Genomic DNA, 12,116 nt, shown 5'->3' on the forward strand with positions numbered 1-12,116 from the left:
ACTGTTGTGCATTAAAAAAAAAAAAAAAGCTACTATTAAGGGAAACCAAGCGCCTCGTCACGCAAAGGGGGAGCGAGAGATCCTTACACCAGCTGACGGTGCTCGCTCCTCGGCAGATGCGGGGGTTGGACTCTGCCGTAACCCCCCCCTAGCTGGCGCTCAGCCCTCGAGGGGTGCGGGGGGAGCCAGCCCCCGCGCGGGGAGGTAGGGCCCCGCGCCCAGCTCCTCCCCGCCGCCGAGCTGGAGAAGAGATGCCCAACTTTCCCCTTCCTCCCCGGCGGCGCGGAGCGGAGCGCGGAGCCGGGCGGGGGGCGGCGGGGCTGGAGCGCGGCGCAGCGGGGGGGGCCCGGCCGCCGCCCCCGCCCTGGCCCCGCGCTGAGCCCCGCCGGGGCGGGCGCACTGCCGCCGCTTCCCCCCCGGGGCCGGTCCTCAACTCGCCGAGATGCCCGGGACGGTGCTGCTGCTCTGCCTGGCCCTCGGGCCGGTCCTGCGCGCCAGGTGAGCCCCCCAACCCCTCCACCCCGCCAGACGCCCATTCCCCGCCTCAGTTTACCCGTCGGGGTAATGGGAGGGGCGAGAGGTGCTGGAGTGGCAGCATCTCTCGCCGTGCCCCCCCGCCCCGGCTTCAGAGGGGGTTTGGGCACCTCTGTGCACCCCCGTGCCCCCAGCAGTGCCTTCCCGCCGGCCCCGAAGCAGGATTTGTGCTGGTCGCGGCAGCCCCTAATGCCTGGGTGTCCTTTGCACCCCGCCCCCCCCCTCCCCCGCATGCCAGGAATCAAGGCGACATCCCGTTTTCTACCCTGATTCACCTCGCTGGCTGAATCCTGCCGGGGGCTGAGCCCCTCCTGGGGGTGCCCGGAGCAGGACCAGAGGGAGCTCGGCACGTGCTGGGGGCTCGATCCATCACCGGGGCATCGCCAAGCGGAGTCAGGCCGGGTAGGAAAGGAGCTTGCGTCCCCTTCCCTGCCCTCCATCCCCTGGCACCCCGAAAGCCCTTGCAGGGCTGGCAGCCGGGCAGGAGGAGGGCAGCGCTGGCCCCTGCCTTACTCGCCTTGCTCCACAGGTTGGCCCCAGCTCCCAGCTCTGGGACCCCCATGCCACCGGTGCCTTGGGCGAGGAGGCGAGCGGAAGCATGGGGCTGGCAGGTGACAGTTCTCTCCCAGGGACAGAGGTTCGTAGCGCTTTTCTGTAAACAGTGATGAAAGGCCCCACGCACAAGGGATTTTCAAGTTTCTTTTTCCTTTTTTTTTTTTTCCACAATTCCTAGCCCTGCTGATGAGTTTAATGGCTAGGACAGGGAAAAAACATGTTGTCAGCAGATTGTTGCCCCCAGGGCTTGGGGGAAGAGGGATTTTACTGGTTGAAGCTAATTGGCAGAATAAGCCGCCTTAAAGCTGATCAAATCCCATTACAAATGCAGTCAGGGACAGGGAGCATGAATCCTGCTACTAATGATCTGCTCTGCCAAGGCTTCCCGACCTCTGGTGTGGCCAGAAGGTCTGTCCCTGCCGTGGTCCTCCAGGACTTGGCCTTCCCAGAGCTGCTCCACAACTCATGCCCTGACACCCAGCCTGTTGCCAGTGTGCAGGTGCCAGGGGACATCGCAGGGCCAAGAGAGGGATCCGTGGTGGTCCTGGTTCCTGTGCCCTGCCGTCCCTCCAGCCAGGACCTCTGCATTTTGAGAGGGTGAGTCGGAAGCTGCAAGATCACATGGAGGAGCAGTTAAGGCATGTATTCACATGCCCTTGAGCGGAAAGATTTACCCCGTAACTGGCCTGGCTTCCTTTCTTCCCAGTCTTTCATGTCTACCTCTTCTCTGAGCCCCGCTTTGCCAGGAGCAGTGTCTGTGCATGTTGGGGGCTGATAGAGTGGGAGAAGAAGCCTGTGGGAGAAAAAGGAGAAAAGGAGCGTTACAGCAGGGTCTCAGTCTGCATTCACTGCATTTTTCCTGGCTGTAGCTTGTGGGGGTGAATCTTGCCTGCCCTGCGCTTGATGCTGGGTGCTGTGGTGAGGAACCCTGTTCAGGTGCCATGTGCACATGAGCTCTTCTCCCGGCACAAGCTGCAAGACCCCGTCCCCAGCGCTGGAGCGGGCTGGATGCTTTGTGCCGCGTGACTCAGCACTCCCCAGGCAGTCCCCCCTCCACCGCGGGGGAATGAGGATTCACTAGCGTTTCCCAGTGCACTGCCTTGGCTGGGACCAAAGCACCCAGCTCTGAGCCTTGAAGGCAGGATCCCTGCACAGCATCGCACCGCCGCAAGGCTGGGCTTGGCAGGTGGTTGGAACTGTGCTGACCATTGGGGTTTCATGGAGCGTGCTATGCAAGGAGAGATACAAAGACATGTGGGACAGGTAGGGTACAGTTTAGTGAGCCCCCTGTCCTTAAATCCTCTGCTTGCTTCTAATTTAGAGTAATTTCCCTGAACGCCCCTGTGCCTACAGCCCTTTGAGGCACTGGGATGGGTGGCTAGAAGGACACATTGGCATGTGGTAATTCGCATTGACCACAGTGCTTTTCAGCCAAGGGAAATGTTGGGTTTGTCTTTTGTTGCTATCTGTTCCTCGGGAGCAGGGGAGGCTTTGAGCTGCATTTACAGAGGGGCTGGGCAAAAGCAGCCCTGATATCTGCATCTGCTCCAGGACATTCTTGCCTTGGGCTAGGGATGAGAGGGTGTGTGTCACCTCCCCATGGGTGCTGGTCTCAGGACAAAATTTTACAGGTCTCAAGCCTGCCACCAGCTCTTCAAGTGGCTTTTACTTTGAACATCAGTGTGCTGGAAACCTCAGCAAAACAGGTGTCTGCTTGAGTAAAACAGAATTAGGGAGGCAAGGCTGTCCTGCTGTAATGCCAAGGGTTGCCCAAGGAGGGTTGTCCAGCCCCATCCATATATGTGAGCACATCCAAAAGGACACCTCCCTGCTGTGCAGGCCTCCTGCTCCGGGCACCAGCAGGAGCTGCCACAGGCCCAAGCACATCTGTGAGACCAGAGATTTCCTTGCAATGTCCCCAGCTCTGCCCCGCCACGATCCCCCCTGCCCATTCCCTGCCCATGCTCGCAGCTGCGCCTCAGCCCCATGGCCAAGAGCCGGCATGCTGTGAGGTGGATGTTTTGACATTTCAACAAGCAGAGGTGAGGAAACATGGCTCTGCCTTTCCTCCTGGCTGCACGGAGACATATGAGAACTGGCTGTCCCCTGTCACAGAGCCAGTCATTTTGCGTGAGGATGGAGCCACCGGGCTGGCAAGTGTTCACAGCGCATTGGGGGTTGCTGCAGGTCTGCAGTGTGACATTTCCTTTAGGAGCTGTGGGGGGACATGCACCTGTTGCCTTAATTCCTCTCCACTGCAATAGATCTTGGACTCTTCCCTTCTTGATTTGAAGTGGGGCCACTGGGAAGAGAGACTGGGGAGGAGGCAGTGGCTTGCACAGGGTGGTACAAGAGTCACACTCCTGATCAGCAAGAGCTGGTGTGGGTCTGTGTATGCAGACACCCAGCAAAAGCGTATTTTCTCCAGCAAAAGCTGGCTTGCTGGTTTAGCAGTCTAGGATTAGCTGCATTAGCAAGAAGCATATTTTTGGTAGTGTCACTGCATCTGTAATAGGGATGTGACTCCCTGGAAATGTTACCTCAAGCCTCAGGGTGTTAATCAGTGACACTGAACAGGGCAAAGCCAGAAAGCTGAGGTCAGAGTACCCATCCGGGTTTTGTTCAGCCCCAGAAGGATGCTTTGGACTTGGCTGTGGCCTTACAGCTTGCAGGAACTGGGTTTTGGCAGGGCAGTGGGACATGCAGGGTTCAGGTGACCTGTCCTGGGCTGACTTCAAGTAGGGTCAAGGGAACACTGAGAGAAGGTTTCGGTGTAGCTGTTCCCACTCTGCTAGAGGCAGCCTGCATCACCCAAAACGCCAGTGGGAAGGGAAAGCAGCCTGAGCCTGAGCTGGGCTGTGGGCAGAAACACGTGTCTCTCTTTGTGCCCTGCAGGAGCAGGGCCAGCCCCGGATTTCACCTCTGGCCAGGTTTTGGGTGGGTGCAGTGGTGGTCCCCTGTGCCTCCTGCAGCTTTTGGATGCCGGATGCCGCGGAGCTGCGTGTTCGGCTGCATTTCAAAGGCAGCCACAGCACGACAGCCAGGAGAGCCCGCGCTGCCGCTGCTCAGATAGGGAAGCACATCCTGACAGCGTTGCTTAAGACTCCTTAAGCATCATTAGAAAGTGCAGCGCAGTCAGACAGGAAACAACAAGCTGATGTACTGGCAGTACCTAACGCGTGGTGGCTGGCAGCCAGCTGCACGCAGCCCAGCCCTTTTAGGGGGACCCATCCCAGTGCCTGAAAGTGGGGAGATGCAAAGAGTTTTAAAGGGATTTTGAAAGCAGGTTTTATCTGGGGTTTTAAAAGAGAAGCATCTGATAAATTGACTGCAACATGTCAATTTAATGCTTTTTTCCCCCTTCAAGTACCTTTGCCAGGCTCTGCCTCCCCAGGCACCGAAGGGAGATGTGTGTCGGCAGTGCCTGATCACACCTCGGAGCTGCAAGGCTCCAGCTGGGAAGTGTCAACAGAGTGGCAACTCCAGCTGTGAGACCCTTTCTGGCGCTGGAGCAGGTGACACGCTGACATGACAGACATCAAGAGGAGTGTGCCGGGTGTGGGATTGCTCTCCCACATATGGCTGTGTCGTTCTAGGGACAATCTTGTGAGTGAGCTGCCCAGAGCAGTGGCAGGTGGTTAGAATTTGTGGATGTAATTTAATTAGAGGGTTTAGGAAAACTCCTTCAAGAAAAGGGAGGAGTGTGAAGGGTTTATAAAGGGTGGACTTGAAAGGTAGTGGGAGAAGCTGTTGCTTTGTGGATCATGTGCAAAGGAGGATGCAAGCTTTCCTTGCCTGCCTTAGAACTAGAAGATCAGGAAGATGGAGCGTTTTTAAATGGGAACTCTTGCCAAAGGCTGGAAAGGAAGGGTTGATGAGTACAGGGAATGGGTTCTGGCAGGCCTTGGCCTGAGGGCAGAGGAGTTTGCATAAGGCTTTAATTTTACAGGATCTGTGCAGGGCAGATGGCGGAGTTCCTAGCAAGCCATAAGTGCATGCTGCCTGCTTGGTAGTTTTAGGACCTCTTTTCTATGAAATGCTTTTATTGTCAATGCCTTGCTCCCCAAAAGTGCTGTTTGGTCACCATCTTCTTCCTCAGAGGAAGCCCACTTCAGGTGCAGGCAGCAGGCAGATATGCTGAGGTACTTGGGGTTAACAGGCAGAAGCAGGAGCTGCTGGCAGGCAAGGGAGGGTCACGAGTGGGGTGCACAGGAACATGGCAGGGGAGGGCAGGAGCTGGCCCCCATGCTTCAGGGGTGAGTGGTGTGTCTCCAAGGGGAGCTGGGGAGGATGTGGAGCACCCCATGTCTGCTAGTCCTGACCAGTGGTGGCAAGGCCCCTGCATGTCTGGGGACCCTGAAGTGAGCAAAGGTGCCAGGTGAGTTGTATCTTCTTAGCAGTGTGACTGAGAGAAGATCCCTGAGCTCCTTGTGTTCTGCCATTTAACAGCACTGCATCCTCCTCCTTTAGTATCTCTGAAACCCAGCTGTGCCCCTACTCCTGCAGAGTGCCAGAGAGATGCCACAGTAATGTGCTCCCTCTCCTTTTGTCTCTCTCCTCCAGGTGTGAGAGCACAGAGGAGTACGATTATGATTACCTCAGCATCAATAAAACCTGGGTCCTCACCCCCAAGGCACATGAGACCGATGCCACACAGATCCTCAACTCGCTGCTGAAGAACTACGACAACAAGCTGAGGCCTGACATTGGCAGTAAGTGTCCCTTGAAACTCCCCGTTGCCATGTGTGGTGACCTGGCCCAGCTATGTCTTGTGTTTTCCATGCTTTTGTGGCTGCTGTAGTTGGGATTCTTGGTGAGATGGAGCCGCTGATCCCAGAGGCTCCCCTGGTCCTTAGCCCTTCACAAATGATCCTAGCCCCAGCTCATCCATACCTATTTTATTTTCTTTACAGTCAAGCCCACATTTATTGATGTGGATATCTACGTGAACAGCATTGGACCAGTGTCTGTCATCCAGATGGTGAGTTGTGCCTTTGCTGCAGGGTTGCGATATCACTGCAACTGAGAGCATGGGCGGTGGCTGGCCCAGCGCTGCTGGCAGGTGGTGTCTTGCTGGTTAGATGTGGTATGAAGGCAATGTTGTCATGAGGTGGATTTGTTTCCCTTCCCTTGGGAAGAGGTGCTCTGACTTACTGATAGCTGGAGCTAGAAAGGTTTGACAGGCATCCCTGGTTAAGGAGCAAGGTCCTCAAGTGTCCTTGGTGAGCTCAGCAACTCTACCATGCTCACGACCTCAGGGAGAAGGATGATGATGATGCACTCTGGTCTCCACTGGCGATGTGTGGACAGACACCTCTGCCTGGTGGCTTTGACTTCTCCTGCCTGAGAAGTGTGCAGGCACCAGGATGCTCAGGGCAGATTACACCACGCTGGTTGAGCCAGTGCGGCGGTGGCTGGGAGGGGGAGCAACATGCTTCCCAGGAGGGCTGAAATAGGTACCTGGAGATGGTTTCCATGGCAATGGTCTGATAGTGTGAAACTTAAGTGCCCAGGCCTGGCCTGCAGTGCTGGGGAAAGGCAGATGGGGTGCCTTGGGTCTGACAGCTCTTTTTCAGTACATAGCACCTTAGATTGATGCCACCATGACTGCAATGGTTTCTGCTCATGGCTTAGGACCAGGAGCTGCAGAAACACTGAACAGAGATGCTCTTTCATCTGATGAACCTCCAGGCCATGGACTAGAGAGCAACTGTTGATTATTTATTTTTCACAGGAAACTTCCATTATTATTTTCCCTGTGAAGTCATTTTCATTTTTTCCTCTTTTCTAGCAAGAAACAAACCTGGCTGCTGTCAGGTTCAGGTTTTAAAAAAACTTCTTTGGTCCACTGGGCAGTGGGGTAGACAGTACAAAAGAGAGGTACAGCCAGGACAATTTGGCTTTTCTTGTTTCTGTCAATTCAAAACAGAGCAGAAACAAAACCAGCTCATTTAAACAAAAAAAAAAGTTCTCAGGATGGCCATGTTATTTTTAGTTTTTCAAGTAGAAAATTTCCACCAAACAAACCCCTCTGGAGATGGAGAAATGGCATTGTAGTTGTAGTACCACTTTCACTCCAAAAAGCATTTTGAAGCAGCCCTTCTGATGGGCCACCGCTGAGCGTGTGCCTCCGAGCAGTGCCTGCTCATGAGCCACCAGATGGGCGCCCGGTTGGGCGTTCACTTGCATGATGAGGGCACTGTCAGGAGGCCCAGCAGACAGCCTCAAGGCAAAAACTTTCTTTTATTGCTTCTGTGGGCCCCATTTCTGGGAGGAGAACCACAGCTCAAGGCATGTGGATGTCATCCCTGGCTGCAAGGCAAGCTCCTCCATCACATGTGGGTGTGCAGACATGAAACCACAGCCATATTAGAGCAGCAGTGCAGGGGGAAGGGTGCAGGGGCTAGGTGTGCTCACCTCCCCAGCCACTGCTGTGTCTGGAGGTAGAGCATAAGTCTCAAGTTATAGGTGGCTGTCCCATCTGCTCTGCACTGCCCAAGGATATGCCCAGAAAACCACGCAAAACCGCCATGCACATCCTCATTCCTTCTTTCTCTCTCATCCATTTACTTTACCCCTTTCTGCCCCTGTTGGAAGCTCTGCTCTCCTCCCTGTTGCAGAAGCACTGCATAGCCATGCAGGGGGTAGCAGTGGAGAGTGGCTTATAAAATTCAGTCTTGCATCCAGAGTTCATCTCTTCTCCTAAATGGAGATAATCAGGCACTGCTGCTGGTCTAGTTGCCTAAGAAACACAGGCTATGCCATGGTGATGGGTATGTGAGAATGTACGTACATCCATCCCAGTGTTTCAGTATTTTAGATCCACTGGGCTAATACCAGCCATGTATAGCTGCAGGTATAGGAGTTTCAAGCATATTCAGCATCTCCAGTATTTTTGTGAAAACAGGATGCAAGGCAGGGACAACAGCCACCCCCACTGAGGGGAAAAACTGCTGTGTGAACTGAACCCTTACTAGACACCAGAGAATCACATGGGAAAGTACTGCTGAAGACAGCCATGCCCTTTCCTAGAGCAGCTCAGCCCATGTGTTTAGCTCTTTCTAAGAGTTGGCAGAAGCTTTTATGCTTCATGAAGTGGGGCTCCATGACTGCACAGGATCCCAGGGGGTCCCAGCACACTTAATGCAAGCCAGGAGTGTGAGGGCAAGACTGGCACTTGGGATTACCTACATTGGCAGGGCTCTGCTGGAGAAGCTGCTGCCATGGGGCTAATCTACCCATCTGCAGCTTTCCCACCTGAGGAAGGTACTGCTGTTTGTGGGAATGGGATGGTGAGGAGCTGCTCAGGCAGGGGAGGAACCATCCAGCACAGAGACAGTTGAGGGATTCTGTGGTGCAGTCACAGCTGGCTGTGCTGTCTCTCTGAAGTGCCCAGATGCTACTAGTTCAGGGGTTCCTGCTGGATCCCAACAGTCACCAGTGATCTGAAGACACCTCCATATGACTCCCCAAGTGGACTCTCTATGGGCATGTCCCCTTCCCTATCCCCTTAGGTAACTCCCTAAGCTTGAATCAGTGATGCCCTTGAGCTTTAAAACCTTTTCTCCCTGAGATGCTGGGTTGATATTAAAGGTACTAAGGACAGCTAGACGTAGGTCTCATAGCCTTGGATCGTAGCTTTCTGCCATCTGTACTCTGAATACCTCCCCATGCTCATGAGAGAGGCTGCATCCTGCTATAGTGTCTCCTGAAGCAAGAGAAAAGGGCTGTGACAGTGCTGCCACAGTGTCACATCTGGACTTGGCTGCTTCACCCACTTGTTTTGTGTTTGTTTTTCCATGCTGATGCAATGAATTAAGTCATTCTGTGGGTTGTGCCAGCCGCTGGCAGGCTGACATCAAATGTATGATACAGATCATCTTTGCTGGGAACATGTCATTCCAACTTCGTCCGTTTTTGTATAGCTTCTCCCAGCCTGAGAAGCTCTACCTTCTCCCAGCTGTGAGGCCCATCCCATCCCTGATCTTTCCCTTTTCCTGTACAGAACCTGAGGAAATGCATGTTTCCAAGGGAAGGGAACCAGAATTTGACTCAGCGCTAGATCGCTTCTGAGCCCATGGTGAGATTTCTCTCTGCTGCAGCTCGTGTAGGCTGGAAGGCCCACTGCAGGGGAAGTGTCCCACTGATCTCTTTTAGGTGCATTGCAATGATAATGTCTTATGTAAATATTTCTTTTTCACATAGCTAGGCTATGTAGAAGATAAAATGTAGTTCTGCTTTTAAGAAACACAGCATCATGACTGCGGCTATTAGCTTAGACCAGCATGATCTGTGCCTCTGAAGCTGAAGGCCATAAGATGGCCTCACATGCTGGTGGAATAGAAGGCTCCAACTTAAGCAATGTAGTTTGAATACTGCTGTCTTTTGTCTGCTCACCCCTCAAAGGGTTAACTACTCACTGCTGCCTTCAGCCTGGTGATGCTCTGTCAGGGCTTGGAAGCTGGCCCTGCATAGCTGCTGCTCAACCTCCAAATGATAAATCATGTCAGGATACAAAACTGGTTCTGGTCCTTAAAAGTGAATAGGTGCTTTGAAAATGCCCTGTGCTGGGTGTGAATTCTGCATCCCCTCATCAATCACTTGTCATAAACAACATTAACATTCAGGAGTCTGCAGGTCGCAGGCAGGTTTGGAGGGAGAAGAAATGTGAAGTGATTTCCTGGTATTTTTTGTAGACAGAATGGCAGTCTTGTTTCCCATTTAGGTAGCTGAGCAAATTTTACATTCTTTCCTCCCGGGGGAAAGGACCCTTTATGCTCTGCCAGCAAAAATGTGGCAGTAACCAGAAATAAATCTAGGAGACAGTTAAATGATAGGGATGGGGCTTGGTTGAAAGAGGATGGGCTGAGAGAGAAAAGGGTGCAGAAAAGTGGATCCATCAGGTCCCACAGCTGTTTCCTGCAGTTGCTGCATGGACTGGGGTTTTCTCTCCATGATCCTGTTGTCATTGGGTGGGATTGGGGCACTTGGCTCTTCTCAAGGTGGTGGGAAGCTGTGTTTATACCATCAAGGAAAGGATGCTCTTGGCCGCAAGCCCTTCCAGAGCCACCTGCTGCTGCTGAACCAGCAGCACCTCAAGCCAAATGAGTGATCACCCACAGTGCTGCAGCTTTCCAAGCTGTGTCATGGCTCTGGATGCCCAATTAAATTCCCATTAACACAGACAGTGTTTAGGTGTCCTTGGCTTATAACTAAGCTGAACCTGGTGCAAAGACCTGCCTTGGTTCTCAGAGCATGTTTGCGGGAAGAGGTGCCAGGGAGGGCTGCGGCAGCACGGACCGATGGAGGAGACTTTGGGTTGAAATTTTTTGCTGACTGGTTGTTTGCTGGAGGGATTTGCTCCTGGTTTTTGTTTCATAATGGCTTTATTGCTACAGATTATAGCTTTAACTGGTGTCAAGGGTACCTAGAGTTCTGGATCACCTTCCTTTAGGGATGCTTAACTCTCAGGAAATTATGCTGTACAAGTAAAGCGGTTGCCAACTATGGGGGCTGAGTGTCTTTCAGTCCTGAGGATGTCTGCAAAGTGTCCATGAGAGCCAACATGGGTGGGAGTGGAAAAAGTGCTTCTGTTTCAAGCTTGGGGTGGAACAAGTCCTTCCCAGAGCTTCTCAGATTCCTCCCAGAGGTCAGAGCTGAATGTCCTTTTCTTCCTTCCAAGTGTGAGTTTCAAGGAGTTAAACACAGAGAACACAGCCCAAGCACTGTGGTAGCCTCCTGGCTGAAGTGAATGGAGATGTGCCACTCATCCAAGGACCTGTCTTGGTCACCTGCTTCAGGTGTCTGGGATCAGAGGCGATGCAGCCAGGGCTAGATCAGATGCTGGAGACTCCTCTCTTTGGTATGCTTGAGGAGATGCCCTTGTGTGCTAAATTCGGTGGCAAAACTTGATGACAGCTCTTTTACTGGGATTGTGCACCCCCTCAATCTCAATGATAAAGAGGATAGAAAGTGCAAAATTGACCCCTTTTGTTTACCAGGGGCCAAATTCTGCTGCCTCTGAAGTACCTGTGATTTCCAGGGGCTAGGGCTAAGCTCTTGCCTCCATTATTACAGCAAATTATTTTCTTAGCTCTTCCTCTCAGTGGGGGACTGGAACCCAAAGATATGTCCAAAATATACATTGAATATTCCCCCCTTCTCTCTTTAGGAACGAGTTGCTGCGCACTATTAAATTCATAGAGCTGTGCCTGGCTGCATTAGTTACCATGCAACACACTAACGAAATTGAGGATGAATAACATATTTCCCCACGTCTGGAGTACTGCAGAATAGATTTAATAGATTTGCATGTATGGTGCATTTGTGAAAACACTGTGAAAAAGGGAGAGGGACAGAAGGGGGAAATGTTTATTCGTTATCAGCTGATGAATTATTAATTTACAAATGTTGTCTTGTTAAATATAAATTAAATCCTCATTTGACACACTTTTTGGAAGTATAAGTCCAGCATGAATGAAGAGAACTCCCCACTGGCTGCTTTCATGTAGATCCCGAGGAGCCAGGGAAGGAGGTTTGGCCTTTGAAGTTAGAGCTGATGAGGAGTAGTAGTGAGGAAGGGGCTGCTGTGACAAAGCCAGGCTGGGGACCTGGGGCGCTTTGTCTTTGCTTGTGGATGCTTTCCATGCAGGGACGGCTTAGCGGGGCAGGGAGGCAGCGGCTGTCCACGCAACCCTCTTCCGCTCCCTTTCAGCTCAGAGCTGCGGGTGACTGAGCTGCTGAATCGTGGCTCTTTGAGTAAAATCCTCATCGATGCCACGTTATCAGAACGAGCAGCAAGCCGGCAGCTGCTTCTGAACAGCTGAGCTATCCCAGCAGCAGAGGCAAAGATCCCCAAGAGAGGAGCTAGGCTATACAAAAGCCGTATAAGACTAAGCCACCCTTGCAGAGAGCCCTTAGGCAGTTTGAGGCATCTCTGCACAGAAGCAGAGCTGCATCCTGAGGAACAGTGGCTGTGCTTGGTTGGAAGGCAGTCAGCGTGAGAGCTGCAGTGGGAAGCCTTGGGT

At 52.9% G+C, this 12,116-nt stretch overlaps 1 protein-coding gene across 1 annotated transcript in view; it reads left to right on the top strand.

Annotated features, from left to right (window-relative positions):
• Positions 1-349: 349 nt before the first annotated feature.
• LOC104475234 (gamma-aminobutyric acid receptor subunit gamma-4) overlaps positions 350-12,116 on the top strand; it is a 40,545-nt gene continuing 28,778 nt past the window's right edge. The window contains exons 1-3 of the mRNA XM_086756311.1: positions 350-498; positions 5,653-5,801; positions 6,003-6,070. Coding sequence (XP_086612437.1) covers positions 443-498; positions 5,653-5,801; positions 6,003-6,070 — 273 coding nt within the window. The 5' untranslated portion in view covers positions 350-442. The remainder of the gene's footprint in view (positions 499-5,652; positions 5,802-6,002; positions 6,071-12,116) is intronic.

This window comes from Chlamydotis macqueenii, chromosome 11, assembly GCF_036417535.1.
Source record: "Chlamydotis macqueenii isolate bChlMac1 chromosome 11, bChlMac1.mat, whole genome shotgun sequence".
Lineage (NCBI taxonomy): Eukaryota > Metazoa > Chordata > Aves > Otidiformes > Otididae > Chlamydotis > Chlamydotis macqueenii.